At 34.8% G+C, this 26206-nt stretch overlaps 1 protein-coding gene across 1 annotated transcript in view; it reads left to right on the top strand.

Moving 5' to 3' along the window:
• The window catches only part of LOC149777730 (uncharacterized), a 263591-nt gene that overhangs the window by 79601 nt on the left and 157784 nt on the right, over positions 1-26206 (top strand). The window contains exons 14-21 of the mRNA XM_089938777.1: positions 6173-6393; positions 11472-11648; positions 13173-13307; positions 14306-14440; positions 16774-16986; positions 19689-19793; positions 22143-22304; positions 23993-24103. Of these exons, the coding sequence (XP_089794903.1) occupies positions 6173-6393; positions 11472-11648; positions 13173-13307; positions 14306-14440; positions 16774-16986; positions 19689-19793; positions 22143-22304; positions 23993-24103 (1259 nt within the window). The remainder of the gene's footprint in view (positions 1-6172; positions 6394-11471; positions 11649-13172; positions 13308-14305; positions 14441-16773; positions 16987-19688; positions 19794-22142; positions 22305-23992; positions 24104-26206) is intronic.

Genomic DNA, 26206 nt, shown 5'->3' with positions numbered 1-26206 from the left:
ATTGTATGTATTGAAGGGCTTCACATATTGAGGCCAAGAAAGCCTTGTGTGTATAGAATAGCCCCACATATTGTAGCCATCAAAGCCTTGTATGTATAGAAGAGCCCTGCATGTTGAGTTAAACAAAGTCTTTTCTGTATAGAAGAGACCCACATGTGAAGGCCAAAACGTCTTGTCTGTATAGAAGGAGCCCACATGTTGAGGTCAGAAAAACCCACATATTGAGGCCAAAAGATCTTTCTATGTATAAAAGACCACACCTATTGAGGCCAACAAATCCATGTATGTATAGAAGGCTACACTTATTGAGGCCAACAAAGCCTTGTATGTATAGAAGGGCCACACTTATTGAGGCCAACAAAGCCATGTATTTATAGAAGGGCCCCACTTATAGAGGCCAACAAAGCCATGTATGTATAGAAGGGCCCCACTTATTGAGGCCAACAAAGCCATGTATGTATAGAAGGGCCCCTCTTATTGAGGCCAACAAAGCCATGTATGTATAGAAGGGCCCCACTTATAGAGGCCAACAAAGCCATGTATGTATAGAAGGGCCCCACTTATAGAGGCCAACAAAGCCATGTATGTATAGAAGGGCCCCACTTATAGAGGCCACCAAAGCCATGTATGTATAGAAGGGCCCTACTTATTGAGGCCAACAAAGCCATGTATGTATAGAAGGGCCCCACTTATAGAGGCCAACAAAGCCATGTATGTATAGAAGGGCCTCACTTATAGAGGCCACCAAAGCCATGTATGTATAGAAGGACTTATTGAGGCCAACAAAGCCATGTATGTATAGAAGGGCCCCACTTATTGAGGCCAACAAAGCCATGTATGTATAGAAGGGCCCCACTTATTGAGGCTAACAAAGCCATGTATGTATAGAAGGGCCCCACTTATTGAGGCCAACAAAGCCTTATATGTATAGAAGGGCCCCACTTATGGAGGCCAACTAAGCCATGTATGTATAGAAAGGCCCCACTTATTGAGGCCAACAAAGCCATGTATGTATAGAAGGGCCCCACTTATAGAGGCCAACAAAGCCATGTATGTATAGAAGGGCCCCACTTATAGAGGCCAACAAAGCCATGTATTTATAGAAGGGCCCCACTTATAGAGGCCAACAAAGCCATGTATGTATAGAAGGCCACACTTATTGAGGCCAACAAAGCCTTGTATTTATAGAAGAGTCCCACTTATGGAGGCCAACAAAGCCATGTATGTATAGAAGGGCTCCACTTATTGAGGCCAACAAAGCCATGTATGTATAGAAGGGCCCCACTTATTGAGGCCAACAAAGCCATGCATTTATAGAAGGGCCCCACTTATAGAGGCCAACAAAGCCATGTATGTATAGAAGGGCCCCACTTATTGAGGCCAACACAGCCATGTATTTATAGAAGGGCCCCACTTATAGAGGCCAACAAAGCCATGTATGTATAGAAGGCCACACTTACTGAGGCCAACAAAGCCTTGTATTTATAGAAGGGTCCCACTTATAGAAGCCAACAAAGCCATGTATTTTAGAAGGGCCCCACTTAAAGAGGCCAACAAAGCCACGTATGTATAGAAGGGCCCAACTTATTGAGGCCAGCAAAGCCTTGTATGTATAGAATGGCCCCACTTATTGAGGCCAACAAAGCCATGTATGTATAGAAGGGCCCCACTTATTGAGGCCAACAAAGCCTTGTATGTATTGAAGGGCCCCACTTATTGAGGTCAACAAAGCCTTGTATGTATAGAAGGGCCACACTTATTGAGGCCAACAAAGCCTTGTATGTATTGAAGGGCCCCACTTATAGAGGCCAACAAAGCCTTGTTGCTATATCTGCTATAATTACATATGATGTGATACTAATTCTGTTTTCATCTTCAGTTTTTAACATCCCATATAAGGACATTACATCCTAATTTGGAAACATATACCTATCATATTAAATATATCGTAAATATCCAAATATGGTATAGCACACATTTTTTTCTAAAAGCATAAGCACAAAAGTCTTGTGTTATCTGTATCTGTTTGTGGCCAACAAAGAATGGTTAGTGTAAGATATACCAAATATTTTACCTTGTATCAGCTTAATAACAATACAGTAAGCCAAACATACAGAAAATGATAACTCTATTAGAAAGTGGATTTTTATTCATTTTTTAATTTTGGCCTTTACAATAGTTTTATTTGCTCCAATGCAAGGTACAGGATCACTTTGTAGCCTCAGCATGGTCAAGTCAAAGCTGTGACATGATGGCTAAACTTCACCAAAAATATTTGGATTTCAAGCAAATTTGGCACATGGTTTGATGAGACCTTGAATATGCTTGATTTCCAACATACTACGACATCGTGTTGAAGAGTAATAGTTCCTGATTGCTGTCTTCCTAACTTTGGTTTACTCAGCATAACATTACTAAACATAACGTTGGATCTCAAGTCAATTTAGACTGCATCTTTATAAGACTGGATTTCAAGTCAATTTAGAATATTGACACTGGATTTCAAGTCAATTTAGAATATTAACATAACGCTGGATCTCAAGTCAATTTAGACTGCATTTTTATAAGACTAGATTTCAAGTCAATTTAGAATATTGACACTGGATTTCAAGTCAATTTAGAATATTAACATAACGCTGGATCTCAAGTCAATTTAGACTGCATTTTTATAAGACTGGATTTCAAGTCAATTTAGAATATTGACACTGGATTTCAAGTCAATTTAGAATATTAACATAATGCTGGATCTCAGGTCAATTTAGACTGCATTTTTATAAGACTGGATTTCAAATCAATTTAGAATGCATCTTTATCAGACTGAATTTCAAGTCAATTTAGACTACATCTTTATAAGACTGGATTTCAAGTCAATTTAGAATGCATCTTTATAAGACTGGATTTCAAGTCAATTTAGAATGCGTCTTTATAAGACTGGATTTCAAGTCAATTTAGAATGCATCTTTATAAGACTGGATTTCAAGTCAATTTAGACTACATCTTTATAAGACTGGATTTCAAGTCAATTTAGAATGCATCTTTATAAGACTAGATTTCAAGTCAATTTAGAATATTGACACTGGATTTCAAGTCAATTTAGAATATTAACATAATGCTGCATCTCAAGTCAATTTAGACTGCATTTTTATAAGACTGGATTTCAAATCAATTTAGAATGCATCTTTATCAGACTGAATTTCAAGTCAATTTAGACTACATCTTTATAAGACTGGATTTCAAGTCAATTTAGAATGCATCTTTATAAGACTGGATTTCAAGTCAATTTAGAATGCGTCTTTATAAGACTGGATTTCAAGTCAATTTAGAATGCATCTTTATAAGACTGGATTTCAAGTCAATTTAGAATATTAACATAACGCTGCATCTCAAGTCAATTTAGACTGCATTTGTATAAGACTGGATTTCAAATCAATTTAGAATGCATCTTTATCAGACTGAATTTCAAGTCAATTTAGAATATTAACATAACGCTGCATCTCAAGTCAATTTAGACTGCATTTTTATAAGACTGGATTTCAAATCAATTTAGAATGCATCTTTATCAGACTGAATTTCAAGTCAATTTAGACTACATCTTTATAAGACTGGATTTCAAGTCAATTTAGACTACATCTTTATAAGACTGGATTTCAAATCAATTTAGATTGCATCTTTATAAGACTGGATTTCAAGTCAATTTAGACTACATCTTTATAAGACTGGATTTCAAGTCAATTTAGACTACATCTTTATAAGACTGGATTTCAAGTCAATTTAGACTGCATTTTTATAAGACTGGATTTCAAATCAATTTAGAATGCATCTTTATCAGACTGAATTTCAAGTCAATTTAGACTACATCTTTATAAGACTGGATTTCAAGTCAATTTAGAATGCATCTTTATAAGACTGGATTTCAAGTCAATTTAGAATGCGTCTTTATAAGACTGGATTTCAAGTCAATTTAGAATGCATCTTTATAAGACTGGATTTCAAGTCAATTTAGAATATTAACATAACGCTGCATCTCAAGTCAATTTAGACTGCATTTGTATAAGACTGGATTTCAAGTCAATTTAGACTACATCTTTATAAGACTGGATTTCAAGTCAATTTAGACTGCATTTTTATAAGACTGGATTTCAAATCAATTTAGAATGCATCTTTATCAGACTGAATTTCAAGTCAATTTAGACTACATCTTTATAAGACTGGATTTCAAGTCAATTTAGAATGCATCTTTATAAGACTGGATTTCAAGTCAATTTAGAATGCGTCTTTATAAGACTGGATTTCAAGTCAATTTAGAATGCATCTTTATAAGACTGGATTTCAAGTCAATTTAGAATATTAACATAACGCTGCATCTCAAGTCAATTTAGACTGCATTTGTATAAGACTGGATTTCAAGTCAATTTAGAATATTGACACTGGATTTCAAGTCAATTTAGAATATTAACATAATGCTGGATCTCAGGTCAATTTAGACTGCATTTTTATAAGACTGGATTTCAAATCAATTTAGAATGCATCTTTATCAGACTGAATTTCAAGTCAATTTAGACTACATCTTTATAAGACTGGATTTCAAGTCAATTTAGATTGCATCTTTATAAGACTGGATTTCAAGACAATTTAGATTGCATCTTTATAAGACTGGATTTCAAGTCAATTTAGATTGCATCTTTATAAGACTGGATTTCAAGTCAATTTAGATTGCATCTTTATAAGACTGGATTTCAAGTCAATTTAGATTGAATCTTTATAAGACTGGATTTCAAGTCAATTTAGATTGCATCTTTATAAGACTGTATTTCAAGTCAATTTAGATTGCATCTTTATAAGACTGGATTTCAAGTCAATTTAGATTGCATCTTTATAAGACTGGATATCAAGTCAATTTAGATTGCATCTTTATAAGACTGGATTTCAAGTCAATTTAGATTGCATCTTTATAAGACTGGATATCAAGACAATTTAGATTGCATCTTTATAAGACTGGATTTCAAGTCAATTTAAAATGCATCCTCATAACACTGAATTTCAGGTCAATTTGGAATACTAAAAATATTGCTCCATTTCAAGTGCATTTAGAATTCATCTTCATATTGATATTACCTTAAACAAAATGTATATGACCAATGATTGGTTTTGGATGAATTTTATATGGCCATTGATTGGTTTTGGATGAATTTTATATGACCAATGATTGGTTTTGGATGAATTTTGTATGACCAGTGATTGGTTTCAGCAGGAATGCTTACCATGGATTGTTGGATTTCATCCATATTTAGTATATGTTGTTTCATATTGATGAAACATGGACTGTGTTCAATTTTCCAGTGTTTGGTGGATTAATTCATAATAACTTTAGCCCCTTATAGCCCATCTTTTTGACATTCATTTTTGCAACTTAACTTTAACATGGTTTGTTGAATTTCAGATAAAATTTGCATGCAGCTTATGTTGACTAGACCATGAATGAGTTTTATTTCCACTATACCACAGTTGCATTACCAGTTATGGCCCCTGATCCAGTTATGGTCCATCTTCCTGACTTTTGTTTCCATGGCATATCTTGATCAGTGTTTTTTTTTTATTTATACCAAATTTAACATGTCTTTTAATATTGGTGTTACCCTGACTGAGTTTACTTTTCAGTGTTTGATTGCTTTATTTACAAGAGTTATGCCCCCTGCTTGGTCATCCTCCTGACCATGTTTCCATGGTATAACTTTACCAAGGATTGATGGGTTTCAGCAAAATTTGGATGAGTTTCATTTCTGGTATTCATTGTCGCTATAGGAGTGATGTTCCCTGAATACTCATCTTTTCCTAAAATATTTTGCCAATGTAAGTATTTTCATTCCTGTTTAAGATCCTGCCTATCAAATTGTTGTGTACAGGTTACTTAGTGATGAACACATAGCTAATCATTCTAGTATTTTAATGAAGTTCACATGTATAGTTTTACTTGGCACATGGTGAAGATTCCACATACTTAGGTGTTGTGTAGATGGCAAATTACTCTTTCAGTATCATGTGTGTGATGCCTGAATTCTTCATTATATGGGATTCATAGGCTGTATTATTCAAAATTCATTGACTCATCACCTTTAGAAGCTGGCTTAATTCGCCAGGTACAAGTTTTAAATGCATGTGCTGGGTATTTCAGATCAGATCGAACAGAATGATGATTTGCGAGAAGAGCTGGACGATATTGTTGGTGGTCTTCAGACGTATCTGAGTGAAGTGCAGACAAAAGGTTCACGCCAGCAACAGGAGTTTCAAGAACTTCTGGTTGAAAAGGAAGAGTTGAAGCATCATATCAGAAAGCTTGAGGGAGAGCTGACAGTACTTGACACCGAGGCTAGCAAATTTCGAGAAATGGAGAGGGTAAGCAATTAACTTTGTATTGTTTCAGAGGTATTGATGAAGAGGAGACAATGAAAAGTTTGGAAGTTTTGGAGAAAGTCTTTTTAAGGTAAAAACATTTATATGAAAATTAAAATGACACCAAAAGTACAAGAAAAGTTTCAGATTTTTTAAAGAATAGGTTTTGAATTGTTATTTAGGAATAGTGATTGCTTACAAGGATTGCTGCCTTAAATGTGCTAAAATTGATTGTAGAGTCAGCCCATCACTGATGTAATAAAATTGATGGAGTGACAGTCACTCATGTAATGAAATTGATAGTAGACCATCAATCATGTAATAAAATTAATAGTAGACCATCATTCATATAATTGATAGCAGAGTCAGACCATCATTCATGTAATAAAATTCATAGTAGACCATCATTCATATAATTGATAGCAGAGTAAGACCATCATTCATGTAATAAAATTCATAGTAGACCATCATTCATATAATTGATAGCAGAGTCAGACCATCATTAATGTAATAAAATTGATAGTTGATTCAGACCATCATTCATGTAATAAACTTGATAGTAGACCATCAGTCATCTAATAAAATTGATAGTAGAGTCAGACCATCACTCATGTAATAAAATTGATATTAGAGTCAGACCATCACTCATGTAATAAAATTGATATTAGAGTCAGACCATCACTCATGTAATAAAATTGATATTAGAGTCAGACCATCACTCATGTAATAAAATTGATTGTTGACCATCATTCATGTAATAAAATTGATATTAGAGTCAGACCATCACTCATGTAATAAAATTTATATTAGAGTCAGACCATCACTCATGTAATAAAATTGATTGTTGACCATCATTCATGTAATATAATTGATATTAGAGTCAGACCATCATTCATATAATTGATAGTAGAGTCAGACCATCACTCATGTAATAAAATTGATAGTAGACCATCATTCATGTAATAAAATTGATAGTAGAGTCAGACCATCATTCATGTAGTAAAATTGATAGTAGACCATCAATCATACAGTTGATGGCAGTCAGACCATCATTCATGTAATAAAATTGATAGTTGAATCAGACCATCACTCATGTAATAAAATTAATTGTTGACCATCATTCATGTAATAAAATTGATAGTAGAATCAGACCATCATTCATATAATTGAAAGTACAGTCAGACCATCACTCATGTAATAAAATTGATGGTAGACCATCATTCATGTAATATAATTGATTGTTGAGTCAGACCATCATTCATGTAATAAAATTGAAAATAGAATCAGACCATCATTCATATAATTGATAGTACAGTCAGACCATCACTCATGTAATAAAATTGATAGTAGACCAGCATTCATGTAATATAATTGATATTAGAGTCAGACCATCATTCATATAATTGATAGTAGAGTCAGACCATCATTCATGTAATAAAATTGATAGTAGAGTCAGACCATCATTCATATAATTGATAGTAGAGTCAGACCATCACTCATGTAATAAAATTGATAGTAGACCATCATTCGTGTAATATAATTGATATTAGAGTCAGACCATCATTCATATAATTGATAGTAGAGTCAGACCATCATTCATGTAATAAAATTGATAGTAGAGTCAGACCATCATTCATGTAATATAATTGATATTAGAGTCAGACCATCATTCATATAATTGATAGTAGAGTCAGACCATCATTCATATAATTGATAGCAGAGTCAGACCATCATTCATATAATTGATATTAGAGTCAGACCATCATTCATGTAATAAAATTGATAGTAGAGTCAGACCATCATTCATATAATTGATAGTAGAGTCAGACCATCACTCATGTAATAAAATTGATAGTAGACCATCATTCGTGTAATATAATTGATATTAGAGTCAGACCATCATTCATATAATTGATAGTAGAGTCAGACCATCATTCATGTAATAAAATTGATAGTAGAGTCAGACCATCATTCATGTAATATAATTGATAGTAGAGTCAGACCATCATTCATGTAATATAATTGATATTAGAGTCAGACCATCATTCATATAATTGATAGCAGAGTCATTATACAAGTGCATGAGCAAATGCACCTGTATAAAAAGTTTGTGTGTGTGATAAAATGCACTTGTATAAGATGTTTGTGTGTGTGTGTGTGTGTGATAAAATGCATATGTATAAGATGTTTGTGTGTGTGTGATAAAATGCATATGTATAAGATGTTTGTGTGTATGATGAAATGAACTTATATAAGATATTGGTGTGTGTGTGATGAAATGTACTTGTATAAGATGTTTGTGTGTGTGTGTATGTGTGTGATGAAATACACTAATATAAGATGTTTGTATGCGTGTGTGTGATGAAATGCACTTGTATAAGATATTTGTGTGTGTGTGTGTGTGTGATGAAATCCACATGTATAAGATATTTGTATGTGTGTGCATGATGACATGCACTTGTATAAAATATTTGTATATGTGTGATGAAATGCACTTGTATAAGATATTTGTATGTGTGTGTGATGACATGCACTTGTATAAGATATTTGTATGTGTGTGTGTGATGAAATCCACATGTATAAGATATTTGTGTGTGTGTGTGTGTGTGTGTGTGATGAAATCCACATGTATAAGATATTTGTATGTGTGTGCATGATGACATGCACTTGTATAAAATATTTGTATGTGTGTGATGAAATCCACATGTATAAGATATTTGTACGTGTGTGCATGATGACATGCACTTGTATAAGATATTTGTATGTGTGTGTGATGAAATCCACTTGTATAAGATATTTGTATGTGTGTGATGAAATGCACTTGTATAAGATATTTGTATGTGTGTGTGATGACATGCACTTGTATAAGATATTTGTATGTGTGTGTGTGTGATGACATGCACTTGTATAAGATATTTGTATGTGTGTGTGCATGATGACATGCACTTGTATAAGATGTTTATGTGTGTACATGGTGAAATGAACTTACAGAATATATTTGTAAGTATGTGTTCATGATGAAATGTACTTGTTTAAGATATTTTTGTTTGTGCATGATGAAATGCATTCTTATTAAAGAGAGATTGTGTGTGTGTGTGTGTGTGTGTGTTTGATGAAATGCACATGGATAAGATAAGGAGTTATAATGCCAAAAAATTAATGGCATCTTATCTTCACCATGTACAATGGTCCAACAATTGTAACTGAGATCCCTGAGACAAGACCAGGGCTTGTTTTGTTAAAATTACCCCTGGCTAAACAGAAACGATTCAAGTATCTTGTTGGGCACCAACAAATTAACCTACTTACAGTGACTCAAAGGATGAGATAAATTTTCTTGCTAAATTGCAAATCATAAGAAAGGGATACAAAATAGAATTGTATAAGGAATGAAACAGGCTTCAGTTCAGTGCTTGCTTTGTCAAAAATATTTCTAACCTGAGGGTTTTTCAGTAGTACATACCTGGAACTTTGGAAGGCACTTTTGATGTGGGGTACTGACCCATAGATGCAATTTAGAATTTTCTTATCATTTTAATATGAACTCTATGAAAGAAAAGTTCCCTGCCTTCCCTGGGTACCATGTATGTTTAAATAGGACAGCCCGGAGTTTATTTTGATGGAGCAATACTGCATTTTATTTAGAGCTTTAAAAAATGATGTGATCTAGATAGAAAAGTGTATACAGGATTTGCTGTGGTATGCAATATAAAACAACCTTTAAGGTACTCTGTTACCACCCCAAATATAACATTTTAAAATGTAATATTGTTGAATGATACTAAAATTTATTATTCCTGTTGTATCCTTTAGATGGTAATACATTCCATGTCTTGGTGGTAATACATGTCCATTTCTAGGTGGTAATATATGTCCATTTCTAGGTGGTAATACTGTCCATTTCTTGGTGGTAATATCCATTTCTAGGTGGTAATAGATGTCCATTTCTAGGTGGTAATATATGTCCATTTCTTGGTGGTTATACATGTCCATTTCTTGGTGGTAATACATGTCCATTTCTAGGTGGTAATATATGTCCATTTCTTGGTGGTAATAGATGTCCATTTCTTGGTGGTAATAGATGTCCATTTCTTGGTGGTAATATATGTCCATTTCTTGGTGGTAATATCCATTTCTAGGCAGTAATAGATGTCCATTTCTAGGTGGTAATAGATGTCCATTTCTAGGTGGTAATACATGTCCATTTTTAGGCAGTAATATATGTCCATTTCTCGGTAATATATGTCCATTTCTAGGTGGTAATATATGTCCATTTCTCGGTAATATATGTCCATTTCTCGGTACTATATGTCCATTTCTAGGTGGTAATATATGTCCATTTCTCGGTAATATATGTCCATTTCTTGGTAATATATGTCCATTTCATTGGTGGTAATACATGTCCATTTCATTGGTGGTAATACATGTCCGTTTCATTGGTGGTAATAATGTTCATTTCATTGGTGGTAATACATGTACATTTCATTTGTGATTTATTCCTGTTGCTTCCTGTAGATGGTAATATGTCCATTTTCATGGTTGAATTATTGCTATAGCAATCTATATATAGTAAAATCTGTCCATTTTCAAAGGTGATTTATTCCTATAGCAATCCATAGATGGTAAAATCTGTCCATTTTCATGGTTGAATTATTCCTATAGCAATCTGTTGATGGTAAAATCTGTCCATTTTCATGGGCTATTTATTCCGGGGCCCCAAGTGGCCGCGTGGTCGAAAGCGCTCTCCATTATGGATCACTGCCATCTCACCTCTGTTTGTGTGGGTTCGAGTCTTGGATTCGGACAATGTTGGTATGTGAGAAAGCTTGCCAGTAGCTTCTCATGGGTCGCTGGTTCTTTCCGGGGTTTTCCTGGGTTCTTCCTCCACCATTAATACTGGCTGCCATGTATAGCCTATCGTGTGCTGAAAAATGGCGCTAAACCCCACAACAACAACAACAAAGCTATTTATTCCCATGGCAATATATAGATGATAATATCTGTCCATTTTCATGGTTGAATTATTCCTATAGCAATCTAGATGTTAATATCTGTCTATTTTCATTGGTGATTCATTACAGCGCTTCATGGAGCTTCAGGACTCGTTGCGGGCCCAGGAAGATTTGAATAGAACACTTCATGACCAGCTTCATCACTCACGCCAACAGGACACAGAACATCAGGATCGACTTGAGACAAAAGACTTGGAAACATCTACGCTAAGAAATGCCCTTCGTAATGCAGAGCAGAAAGCTAAGGTGAAATTTTACAGACAAGAAATTTATTATTTAAATTTTATCTTAGCTGATTGGAGTAGGTATGGACAATAATTTTGACCTAAAAACAGTGCAGATATCTGTTGTGATTTGACATCAGCCTAAGTTATCAGCATAAACTATTCCTTGGACAATATTTTCTTGCAACTTTTGAACAATAAAATCGAGGTCAAATTTCAGAAATTATTAAAATTTGTACTTTTTTGTCCGTTATTGATTGGTACAGAGTTATTATATGATAAATATATTTATTTCTTCATCCCATTAAGTACAGAAATAAAATTTAATTTAACCAGCGTCATACATTTCATCTTGGTCAGTAGTTTAGGTTACAGTCACATTTGCCCTTCTACTTTTTAACTTGAAAACTTGAGATAAATTCAGCATTGCACTTTTAAGATCTTAAAGGTCACAGATCAGTATTTTACAATTATCTTTCAGTTTTTCCTCTGGGGGTACAAGATTGAGAGTCAAATTCCGCTTGGTGTCAGAACTGGGGGGTCAGGCTAAGTAAAATACAACCCTTGGTGTCAGATATGGGGTCAGATAAAAAATGTAGGGGTCTCTGAAGCACAAATGAGGGTAAAGGGAAACACTGTCTCGTCACTCTACTTTATACGATGAAAGCCAGACTGATGAACCATGGTACACTTATGCTTCTCAGTTTGATGACGTATCTTGTCTGACAGTCAAGGTTTATCAGCAAGGTCAAGGTGACTGATCAGGTTCTATTTAAACCTTTCTTTGCAATTTTCCTTTACTACTCTTTAAAACACTTTGGTTACTTTTGATCATATTAGATAGGGCAATGAAATTTGGTTACCTTTGATGGTAAGAAAGGGCAGTGAAATTTGGTTACCTTTTGATGATAAGACAGGGCAATACAGTTTGGTTACCTTTAATGATTAGACAGGGCAATGCAATTTTGTTGCCTTTGGTGGTAAGATAGGGCAATGCAATGTAGGGCAATGCAATTCGGTTGCCTTTAAGGATAAGATAGGGCAATGCAATTTGGTCACCATTGATGATAAGATAGATCAATGAAATTTGGTTACCTTTGATGATAAGACAGGGCAATGAAATTTGGTTACCTTTGATGATAAGACAGGGCAATGAAATTTGGTTACCTTTGATTTTAAGACAGAGCAATGAAATTTAGTTGCCTTTGTTGTTAATATAGAGCAATGAAATTTAGTTGCCTTTGTTGTTAATATAGGGCAATGAAATTTAGTTGCCTTTGATGTTTGTCCAATAGTTTTGGAGTAGTATCATAAGTTCATAGTCCTATTTCATGATTGTTATGATCTTACCGTGGCAGAGTGGGTAATGATGTTATCTCACTGAATTTGCTTGTTACAATTGAATCTGGGATCTACGGAGAGGTTTATTCTTGATCTTTTGAGATCACTATCCATGTGAATATCCATGCCATTTGGAACACCAAGTTTATTAAAATTTGTAACTCAATCAAAGTCTTTTTAAAAAAGTTATTGAGTTCGTTTTCAGGCTGAAAAAGAAGCCTTTGAGAGACTGCTACAGGTTGAGAAAGAGAAAGTCCAGGAAGCACTGAAAAAAGCAATGGAGGTCCACAGAAAGGAGGATGAAATCAGAAAGCTTGCATCTCAGCTAGAAGCATCTAAGGTTTGTCAAAACTTGCTTGTAATTGACTTGATTTTCCACAGGTTTTTCAACAACTTACTCATATGCCATAGATACAATTTAGCATAACGATGTTCATATGCCATACAGTTTAGCATAACCATGTTCACATGCCTTACAGTTAACATAACCATGTTCATATGCCTTATAGTTAACATAACCATGTTCATATGCCTTACAGTTAACATAACCATGTTCATATGCCTTACAGTTAACATAACCATGTTCATATGCCTTACAGTTAACATAACCATGTTCATATGCCTTACAGTTAACATAACCATGTTCATATGCCTTACATACAATTTAGCATAACCATGTTCATATGCCTTACATACAGTTTAGCATAATCATGTTAATATGCTGTAGAAAAGTTTAGCATAACAATGTTTATATGCCTTACATATAATGTGGCATAACCATGCTTATATGCCTTACACACAATTTAGTCTAACCATGGTCATATCCCTTACATACAATATAGCGTAATCATCTGTTTTATTTGTAAACTGTTTATGTTCCTAGCATTTTTTTCATGTATCACATCCACTGAATTACCATATTAACCTTTCAAAAAGCACTTCTCAGTAATACCAAAATACCATATTTATCTGATGATAAGCCCTCCTCCCTTTTTAACAAATATTGCAACATATTTACTGTGAAAGATAAACCACCATGACTTTGTGAAAATTGATTACATAGTGCTAACACAGAACATGGAGCAACATCTTACGTGTTACCTTGAAATTTCAAACAACCCAAAATTAAAATGCAGATATGTGCTTGTGACATCCTAAATTTTCAAAGTTATTTTATATTTTATTTCAAATCTAGTTGCTGTTTTCACTTCACCACCTAGTAGTAAGCATATTTCATGACTTATTCTGTGTTTTGCTGTTCTTGAATTTGAAAATGCCATTGCAGAAGAAAACGAATAATACTGTTGTAGAATACATCTTTGTATACCTTTCTTCCAGAACTTGAATGTGTCAATGAAGGAGAAACTGAATGAAGAGCGGAACCAGATGAAGTCCAAGCTGAATGAAACCCTCGAGCCAAATCTGCTAAAAAAGAGAATGAGAGATCTATCTCAGACACTCAAACAAGGGAAGGTATGAAGTACAATGACACTAAAACAAGGAATGTATCTGGTACATTGGTCTCTCTCACTCTCAAGAAATGGAAGTGGTACTGTGATCTCTCTTTGCCACTCAAACTGTCGAAGGTATTCAGTACATTGGGCCCTTGTAGACACTCAAACAGGGGATGGTATCTGGTACATTGGGGTCCCTCAGACATTCAAAAAAAGGAAGGTATTCAGTACATTGGGCCCTTGTAGACACTCAAACAGGGGATGGTATCTGGTACATTGGGGTCCCTCAGACATTCAAAAAAAGGAAGGTATTCAGTACATTGGGCCCTTGTAGACACTCAAACAGGGGATGGTATCTGGTACATTGGGGTCCCTCAGACATTCAAAAAAAGGAAGGTATTCAGTACATTGGGCCCTTGTAGATACTCAAGCAGGGGATGGTATCTGGTACATTGGTCTCTCAGACATTCAAACAAAGGAAGGTACACTGTACATTGGTCTCTCTCAGACATTCAAACAATGGAAGGTATTCAGTACATTGGTCTCTCTCATACACATAAACAATGGAGGGTATTCAGTACATTGCTCTCTCTCATACACACAAACAATGGATGGTATTCAGTACATTGGTCTCTCTTATACACACAAACAATGGAAGGTATTCAGTACATTGGTCTCTCTCATACACACAAACAAGTGAAGGTATTCAGTATTTTGGTCTTTCTCAAACACTGAAACATGAGAAGGTTTATGGTACATTTTTCCCTCTCAGACACTCAAGGGGCGAAAGTATTTGGTACTTTGGTCCCTCTCAGACACTCAAACAAGGGAAAGTAAGTGGTACATTGGTCCCTCTCTGATGTTCGAATGGGAAGGTATGTGACAGTGATCTCTCAGACACTGAAATAGGGGAAGGTATGTTGTACACTTCTCTTTGTGTTGAAATGTCCCACAAGAGGGGATCACTGTACTGAAACTTAATTTTGTTTAGTCATTTGCTAGTTATTTGTATGAAATTTAAAATTAGAAAGATGTTGTTCACAAACTTATACATTGTATGTTCTGGAACTGAAATTTTATAAAGAAATTCTGCCCTTTATTTAAAAATATTCTTTTTATAGAAATCGGCATGTTAAATGTACTGTGTTTCAGCAAAAGACTGTTGGTACAACAAAACAATACAGGCCACCACAGGCACATCAACTTCTTCACCATTAGACTTATTTTTAATTCCTACTAAAATTTATTCAGAACTTAATGTATTAGGACTTGTGTCTGTAATTTTAGGGTTATTTTGGGATTAAATTTGCAATACTGCAAGTTCTTTTTTTAATTTTTAACTTTGTATTCATGGGAAATGAATTATTTGTTGAATTTACAAAGCTTGTTGATTTCACTCTTTTCTGTTACTGATTTTAATAGCATAGACTTGTAACTACATTGAAAATTTCATGGTCTACAGCATCAAAAGCTTTGTGAAATTTAATGGTAAATATATCAGTGATCAGTCTTAGATATTGAAGGAGTTTCATCAGAATGATTCATGTTAAAAGACTAGATTGTCATGAAAGGCAAACTGAAGGTCTTGAAAGGCAGACTGATTGTCATGAAAGGCAGGCTGATTGTCATGAAAGGCAGACTGATTGTCATGAAAGAAAGACTGATTGTCATGAAAAGTAGACTGATTGTCATGAAAGGCAGACAGATTGTCATGAAAGGCAGACTGATTGTCATGAAGGCAGACTGATTGTCATGGAAAAAAGGTAGATTGATTATCGTGACTTATAGACTTGTTGTCATGAAAAGTGTATAAAATACTAATAACAGACAAAAATTATTTTTGGATGTGTATACAATATCATAATAAATAGCATTACAAAACATGATGATAACTTCCTTTTGTAAGAAAAAGAAAATAATGCATTGAACATATTTTTAAAAAAGGAATAGAGTGCTTCTGTTTAATAGTCAATAGATAGGGTGGAATGGAGAGTTATAATTTGTTGTAGCCATGAGTCTTAGATAGGGTGGAATGGAGAGTTATAATTTGTTGTAGTCATGAGTCTTCTAAAACCTCAACTCATGTAAATTAGCAGGAGATATTTCAGTTCAAGGCATATCTTAAAACATTTTGCAAAACTCAGGAGAAACACAGATTGTGAAAGTGCAGTATTTTTTTTGTTTATGTAAACATGAAATATATATATATATATATATATATATATATATATATATATATATATATATATATATATATATATATATATCTGCAAAACATAAACATTTGTTTGTATACTGTTAAATTCATAATTAATATTTTAAAAATTTCAGCTTGTTAAATGAATCTTTCAGAGTCCAGTTGAACCTGAAGATGAAAAAGACTTTGTAGGGAAAACTTTCAAAGATCTACAGAATTTCATGAATGAGAGGCTCAATCGCAGCATGAAGGAATTGGAAAAAGCTAAGGAAACCAGTCAAAAAGCTACAGCTGAGACCCAGACCATGGTGGAGAACTTGAAGAAGATGGAACAAAAAATGGCCAAAACTGAGGGCAAAGATGCCAAGGTATTTTCTTAATCCACTCACCATTGTAAAAAAAATTGTTTAACTCTTTAGAGAATTTTTTTGTTGCTTTTTTTCTGGTAATTTATGTCAAACAAATATGGGCTGCAAAATTTGTGTATTCACTATGATATCATTCTTAAAACTGACTTTGATATTTACCTCACAATCTCATTCCTGATGAAGTGTCAAGAGCTTGATATCTAAGGTTCAATACAAAACATGTAATATTTGCACATCTATATTTCTAAATGTCTATATCATTACATTTTTCACTGAAGATTTTGCAGGCGTTTGAATTCTCATAAAAAGACTATTGATTTATCTTTGAGGAACCTTTTGAAGATTTTCCTGCAATGACAATATTGATAAATTACTGTTTTCTGCCCGAATTTTTATGTAAAAAAATACATTTTTTTTCACATTTCAAGAATTTGTGTTAATTTGTAATGAAAAAAATGCCGATCAAACAGTTTTACAGCCATGTTGTTCATATATTTCAAATTCATACAATAATGACCATCAGACATGGGCTTGTACATTGGAAACTGAAGACTATATGCTGATTTCAGCACCTTATGAATCAAAACTGGATATGAACACAGGCTTGCCCCATGAAGAAATTTCATTATATTGTCTATCAGTTAAACTGATGTTTAACATATTGTTGTGGAGTAATCTTGCACTGGAGCCTAAAATCTAAAATCTAAAACATTGTACTTCATAGCATTTGCATGTAATTGCTTTTGCATTAAATCCATCTGAAGAACCACTATGTGTAAAGTTTGTGTAAAGTATTCCAACTGTGTAACGTATGTGTAAAGTATTCCAACTGTGTGTATGTGTAAAGTATTCCAACTGTGTAAAGTATGTGTAAAGTATTCCAACTGTGTAAAGTATGTGTAAATTATTCCAACTGTGTAAAGTATGTGTAAATTATTCCAACTGTGTAAAGTATGTGTAAATTATTCCAACTGTGTAAAGTATGTGTAAATTATTCCAACTGTGTAAAGTATGTGTAAAGTATTCCAACTGTGTAAAGTATGTGTAAATTATTCCAACTGTTGTTGTTTGCTGCTTATTATTTTTGTTTCTATGAGTATTATACATTACAAATACTGAGAAGCAAATATATTCAGATTGTTTAAAACAATCTTAAGCTTCTTTTTCATTGTTTTCCTCCCTGGCTTGATCTTTAAGGGGTACTAGAAGGGATTTTAAAAGGACTGAAAGACCTTCTTTAAAGTTTTATTTTGGTATTCAACAAATCTAAATATTGTCATCTTGTCAAAGAAATGAAGCCATAACTTTTAGAAAGATTAGAAGATATTTGTTTAGTTTCTGAGTTGAATATAACAGTTTTAAAGATTGTAACATTTAATGCTAAAATCTGTCATAGGTCTCTTCCATCCCTAACCATGGAGGATAATCACTCATAAAATAAATACCCCTTTATAAGTCAAGTGGAATGGAAAACCACACAGATGCAGATCTAGGTCAATGAAGTAATCTGAAAAACAAACAATATAGACCATGAGCTGCCAGTGCATAAAGCAAGATTGTTCTCTATGGAATTCCAGTTTGTAAGTTTGTTCTCTATGGAATTCCAGTTTGTAAGTTTGTTTTCTATGGAACTATGGGACTACAACTTGTATGATTGTTTTCTATTGAACTACAGTTTGTAAGGCTTTTCTCTATGGGAGTTGAATTTGTAATGTTGTTTCCTTTGGGACTGCAAGTTGTATGGTTATTCTTTATGGAACTGCAGTTTGTAAGATTGTTGTCTATGGGACTATAATTTTGTTTGGTTCTCTATGGAATTACAGTTTCTAAGGCTGTTCTCAATGGGACTTGAGTTTGTAATGTTGTTCTCAATGAAATTACAACCTGTATGGTTATTCTCCATGGGACTAAGTCTTAGACACTTGTTCTCTATTGAGCTACAGCTTGTATGGTAATTCTCTGTGGAGCTACAGCTTGTATGGTCATTCTCAGTGGAGCTACAGCTTGTTTGGTAATTCTCTGTGGAGCTACAGCTTGTATGGTCATTCTCAGTGGAGCTACAGCTTGTATGGTCATTCTCTTTGGAGCTACAGCTTGTATGGTCATTCTCTTTGGAGCTACAGCTTGTTTGGTCATTCTCAGTGGAGCTACAGCTTGTTTGGTCATTCTCAGTGGAGCTACAGCTTGTTTGGTCATTCTCAGTGGAGCTACAGCTTGTATGGTCATTCTCAGTGGAGCTACAGCTTGTTTGGTAATTCTCTGTGGAGCTACAGCTTGTATGGTCATTCTCTTTGGAGCTACAGCTTGTTTGGTAATTCTCTGTGGAGCAACAGCTTGTATGGTCATTCTTTGCGGAGCAACAGCTTGTATAGTCATTCTCTGTGAAGTAACAGCTTGTATGGTCATTCTGTGTGGAGCAACACCTTGTACAGGTGTTCTCTGTGCAATCACAGTTTGTCAGATTCATTATGTAATTCCAACGTTTACATTTGTTTTTGATGTTTTGTATGATTGTTTTTCTGTTGAACTTTACTTTGTATGGTTGTTTTACACCATGCCCTGTAGTACCAGACAACAAGACAATGAAGGTGGTGGGGGTGGAGAGAGGACAACTTATGTCCATCTGCAGCCAAACTTCTGCAAGTGCCAGCCATTCAATACATGTTACCCATAGCTTGAACATTGCATCTCTTCTTTTCCAGCGTATTCAGGAGAAAAAGCAAGATGAAGCAATGATTAAGAAACTGAATGAGGAGATACAGCAGCTGAGAAATGCTCTCAAAGAAGCGAGGAACCGACTGAAACAGGTAGGAATTCTGGTTCCATAACATACTGCTAAAAGACATTCGGTTAAGAATTGTTTTTCATTGGAAAAAAATGGTGAGTATTCAAACCTTTCTCACTGATAAAAGATGGAAACAGTAATTAAATAAGTAATGAAAAATCGTTAAGCGTTGGGACTTTGTCAAAATCTTATACCTATCATTAGTTTTACAAATCAAACACATGATAGAGCCAGTCCTCACTCATTATAACACTGTCCATGGGAGCCATACAGTATGTCACCTTATAGTGAGATAACATTATAATGATAACATTATAATGAAGTATGTTATACAGTGTTCTCTCATTTTAACACTTCTTTGGGAGCCATATGGTATGCTACTTTATAGGGAGACCGTCTAATAATAAAATATGTGAGACAGCACTCTCTCATTATAACACTGCCCATGGGAGCCAGAGAAAATACCTCCCTATAGTGATGCCATTTTATGATGAGGTACATGAGACAGTACATCGTCATTCTAATGCTGTACATGGGGGCCATAGAGTATACCATCTGGGAAATCTTTATAATGAATTGCATGATACAGCACTCCCTCATTATAACACATTCTATCGAGTTAGAGTATACTGTCTTATAGTGAGAAAGCCTTATAATGATGTACATAATAGTTCTCCATTATTATAATGATGTCCATGAGAGTGATATGTGTGATAGTATACTGCCTTTTTGTAAGAAAGCCTTGTAATAAAGTACATGATACAGTGCTTCCTCATTATAACACTGCCAATGGAAGCCACAGAGTATGCAGCCTTATAATGAGACCACCTTGTAATGAAGTACATGATACAGTGCTTCCTCATTATAACACTGTCAATGGAAGCCACAGAGTATACAGCCTTTTAATGAGACCACCTTATAATGAAGTACATGATACAGTGCTTCCTCATTATAACACTGTCAATGGAAGCCACAGAGTATGCAGCCTTATACTGAGACCACCTTATAATGAAGTACATGATACAGTGCTTCCTCATTATAACACTGTCAATGGAAGCCACAGAGTATACAGCCTTTTAATGGGACTACCTTGTAATGAAGTACATGATACAGTGCTTCCTCATTATAACACTGTCAATGGAAGCCACAGAGTATGCAGCCTTTTAATGAGACCACCTTGTAATGAAGTACATGATACAGTGCTTCCTCATTATAACACTGTCAATGGGAGCTACAGAGTATACTGCCTTATAATGATACCACCTTATAATGAAGTTAGTGATTCATATAATTTTACCACTATTTAATAAAATGGGCCGTACTGTTGCATAATAAGAACTGTGTTATAATAAAAGGGCATTATAGGGAGGGAATGCTGTGTTAACCATTTTGCTTTCAGTATCATGCCTAAAGCGAATAGTTGAAAGAAAATGCTTTTTGTGTTTATTGTTCACTTTTGGCAGCATATCACAGTAACAGCATTCTCTCACTATAATTCCCCCTATTAAAATGTGGTTCTCATTTTAATGTGATTTACCAAAATGATACAAATCAGAAATAATCTTTTATAGAATCTCAGTATCCATTAGCTGAAAAATTTATTTGAAAATAATAATAATAATAATGAGGACTTTGTATAGTGCCTAATCTTTAGAAGCTCTGAGCGCTTAACAACATTAGACAACACCTATAAGATAAAAAAACATATATAATGATATGATTACAAAAACAAACACCATAAAATTAGAAAACATGCTGAGAATATTTAAGATAGGAAACATTATTAGGTCTTTAAGTTTGTTCTTGCAGTCAAAAACCATTGTACTTGCACTCTTATGTCAGATTTATGACAGTGTGGTTGACAATATTAGTGAAAGAAAGCTACATTCTGTTTATTATCCTTTTGAACATTATTTTTATATGATAACATTAAGTTATACCAATAAGTGGAAAGTTATATTTACCAAAGCCAAAATCATTACTATGCATTTGACTGGTATTTTGTTTATTCCATGCAAACTCATTCTGGTCCGAGTTCATAAAATGATAATATTCATTCTTGTCTAAGCAGTTCAGTTACATAGATAGGTCTGATTTATTTCATAAAGTAATAAAGCTCATTCTGGTATGAGCTGTTCAGTTATATAGACATGTCCGAGTAAAGTGATAAGAAAAGACTGATAACTGTCTGAATATTCAGTTATTATAAGAAGTTTGCTTTTATGGCACATATATCAATAGCCTTAACAATAAAAATCCTCAGAATAATTGTTTTATTTTCTAACTTTTGGAAAAAATAATCTAATTTGGAAGAAATTTGGATGTTTTCATTGAGTTTTAAATAATGTCAACCTTTTTTCAAATTTTGCAGGGTCAAACATCAACCAAGATTGTATATGATCCAGACCGGGCTTCAGTGTCAAGTCGTGGCTCATTGAATTCAGAGGAGAAGTTCCTGTTTGATGAGCTGCAGAAAGAGCTGCTTGAGCTGAGGAGGGCAATGAGGAACAAAGAGGATGACACCTCAAAGAGGGTAATGCTGCCTCGCTGTTTGTAGTTTTCACTCCTTTTGTATTAGCAAATCTGGCCATAAGACAGTGAAAACATCTGGTATTATTCCTTCTTCAATATGCATTGTGTTATGTCTCAACACTTCATCTTCTTCAGTATGCATTGTGTGTTATGTGTCAGCGTTTCATCTTCTTCACTATGCATTGTGTGTTATGTCTCAACACTACATCTTCTTCAGTATGCATTGTGTATTATGTGTCAACACTTCATCTTCTTCACTATGCATTATGTGTTATGTGTCAACACTTCTTCACTATGCATTGTTGGCTATGTGTCAACACTATCTTCTTCCCTATGCATTGTGTGTTATGTGTCAACACTTCATCTTCTTCACTATGCATTGTGTGTTATGTGTCAGCATTTCATCTTCTTCACTATGCATTGTGTGTTATGTGTCAACACTTCATCTTCTTCACTATGCATTGTGTGTTATGTGTCAACACTTCATCTTCACTATGCATTGTGTATTATGTGTCAACACTTCATCTTCACTATGCATTGTGTATTATGTGTCAACACTTCATCTTCTTCACTATGCATTGTGTGGTAAGTGTCAACACTTCATCTTCTTCACTATGCATTGTGTGTTATGTGTCAACACTTCATCTTCACTATGCATTGTGTATTATGTGTCAACACTTCATCTTCTTCACTATGCATTGTGTGTTATGTGTCAACAATTCATCATCTTAACTATGCATTGTGTGGTAAGTGTCAACACTTCATCATCTTCACTATGCATTGTGTGTTATATGTCAACACTTCATCTTCTTCACTATGCATTGTGTGGTATGTGTCAACACTTATCTTTATCTTTAAAACTGCTTAGTAGAATTGTACAATGAAGTCCCGAATTATACAGCGGCTGCTAATGAGCACAAAAAAAACCAAAATGTCTTTCTAATCATCTGACTTCTTTGTCGACTGCCCTCATATTTGACTTTTAGGTAAAATCATGATACTGAATAGAATTATCAGAATTCATGATATGGCAGCCCAGGTCCATCATTCTGGTATCCTCTGGGCCCAGGAATGGTAACCCACATCCATGATTCTGGTAACCCATGTCCATAATTCTGGTAACCCATGTCCATAATTCGGATAACCCATGGGCTGAGGAATGGTAGGTAAATCATGTTCATGATTCTGGTCACCTCAGGGCTCAAGATAGGTAACCTAGGTCCATGATTCTGGTGACCTCTGGGGTCAGGAATGGTAACCAAGATGCATCATTCTAGTGGGATGGTAAACCATGTCCATGATTCTGGTAACCTCTGAGCCCAGGAATGGTAACCATGTTCATGATTCTGGTAAACCTAGTCCATCATTCTGGCAACCCATGTCCATGATTCTGGTAACCTCAGGGCTCAGGAATGGTAACCAAGGTCCATCATCCTGGTAAACTCTGGGCTCAGGAATGGTAACTCAGGTCCGTCATTCTGGTAACCTCTGAGCTCAGGAAAGGTAACCTGCGTCCATCATTCTGGTAACCTCAGGGCAATGGAATGGTTACCCAGGTCCGTCATTCTTGTAACCTCTGGGCAAAGAAAACATTTGTGATGACCCTTTTTTGCAGTTCTGTTAAGCATTCTGTTAGTCCCCCAAAAATGAATAATATTTTCTGTCATGGTTTGTGTCTGATCATTGCAGTTGGTGGATGCAGAGGCAGAAGCTGCCATGTTAGAACAAGCTCTGCATGACCAGGAGAAAGACTATGAGAGAGAGCTGGCAAAGATCAGGGAAGAGGCAGAGCTTTCAAGAGTGAGTACTAGACACTGTTAAATTATGCAAGACTGAGTTTAAGATAGCAGTGTCTTTTAATAATCTCATTTTAAGATGTCAGTTTGTAATATTTTTTTCTCCATAAGTTGTTAATAATCAAGAATCTTGTAGAATACTTAGTGAGTGCATGTACATGTACCCTCCCTTCCCTGGTCGTATAAACACTCTTGTGGGTTTGGTAATGTAGAATAGGTCCAATACAAACTCATACATGCTTTAAATGTGACTAATGGATGCAGGATATATGGTGGCTCAGTGGATAGCATGAAGGGATGGCATCCAAAAGGGTGTGGGTTTAAATCCTACCACTGGGTCAGGTTACCATGGTGCATCTATGGGAAAAGCACTTTGCTCCATTTGCCTTGCACGAAATAGTTTGCTTGTGTTACTGTGTAGTAAAACACCATCAACCAAACCTCTTACACTTATGGTGATACAGTAAAACACCACCGACCAAACCTCATACACTTATGGTGATACAGCAAAACACCACCAACCAAACCTCTTACACTTATGGTGATACAGTAAAACACCACCAAACAAACCTCATACACTTATGGTGATACAGTTAAACAACACCAACCAAACCTCATACATTTATGATGATACAGCAAAACACTACCAACCAAACCTCTTACACTTATGGTGATACAGTAAAACACCACCAACCAAACCTCTTACACTTATGGTGATACAGTAAAACAACACCAACCAAACTTCATTCACTTATGTTGATACAGTAAAACACCACCAACCAAATCTCTTACACTTATGGTGATACAGAAAAACACCACCAAACAAACCTCAGACCTTAAGGTGATACAGTAAAACACCACCAACCAAACCTCTTACACTTATGGTGATACAGTCAAACACCACCAACCAAACATCTTATACTTATGGTGATACAGTAAAACACCACCAACCAAACCTCTTACACTTATGGTGATACAGAAAAACACCACCAAACAAACCTCAGACACTTAAGGTGATACAGTAAAACACCACCAACCAAACCTCTTACACTTATGGTGATACAGTAAAACACCACCAACCAAACCTCATACACTTATGGTGATACAGCAAAACATGACCAACCAAACCTCATACACTTATGGTGATACAATAAAACACCACCAACCAAACATCTTACACTTATGGCGATACAGTAAAACACCACCAACCAAACCTCTTACACTTATGGTGATACAGTAAAACACCACCAAACAAACCTCAGACACTTATGGTGATACAATAAAACACCACCAACCAAACCTCTTACACTTATGGTGATACAGTAAAACACCAAACCAAGCCTCAGAGACTTAAAGTGTTACATTATAACACCAAACCAAACTTCATACACATGTATATTACACTAAAACACCAAACCAACCAAACCTCACACACCTGCAGAGTTACATTATAACACCTAACCAAATCTCGTACACTTGCAGTGTTACATTTAAACAAAAAACCAAATCTGACACATAGTGCTACAGTAAAGCACAAAACCAAACCTAATACACTTGCATTGTTAAACTAAAAACCAAACCAAACCTAATAAACAAATAACCTGAGTGACCAAATAACTTTTTGTGGATATTTATATTTACGTGTAGATGGCCTGATTATTTTTTCAGGTCATTATAGGAAATGTTCAGATTTTACACATTGTTATCATAATAAACAGATACAGAAAAGATGACTTGAGGTAGGTAAATTAAATTTGATAGGTATATATAGACAACCTGATTAGATTTTTAGGCCATTGTAGCAATAAAAAAAAAATTGCAGATTTTTGTATGGCAATTTGTTATAAGTATGTGTGGTTTTAGATTTCTTTCCTGCAACAATTTTAATTTCTGTGGGTGTGTGTGATTTAATAAAAAGTATATCACTATAGCAATTTTACCCACAATGCCTTGCATGTAATTACCCATGGTAACTTGGGATATGGCCAGTTTGTTCAGGAATTTCTACATCTACCAGTATCCTGCTCTAATTTTTCTTTCCAACGGAAATTGTCAATCATTTACCTGCTCAAAATAACTGAGCTCGTATGTTGTTAAGATTTATAGT

Source organism: Sinohyriopsis cumingii, chromosome 17, assembly GCF_028554795.1.
Source record: "Sinohyriopsis cumingii isolate HCF-2022 chromosome 17, ASM2855479v2, whole genome shotgun sequence".
In the NCBI taxonomy this organism is placed as follows: domain Eukaryota; kingdom Metazoa; phylum Mollusca; class Bivalvia; order Unionida; family Unionidae; genus Sinohyriopsis; species Sinohyriopsis cumingii.
This window is presented reverse-complemented; position numbering and strand designations above follow the sequence as displayed.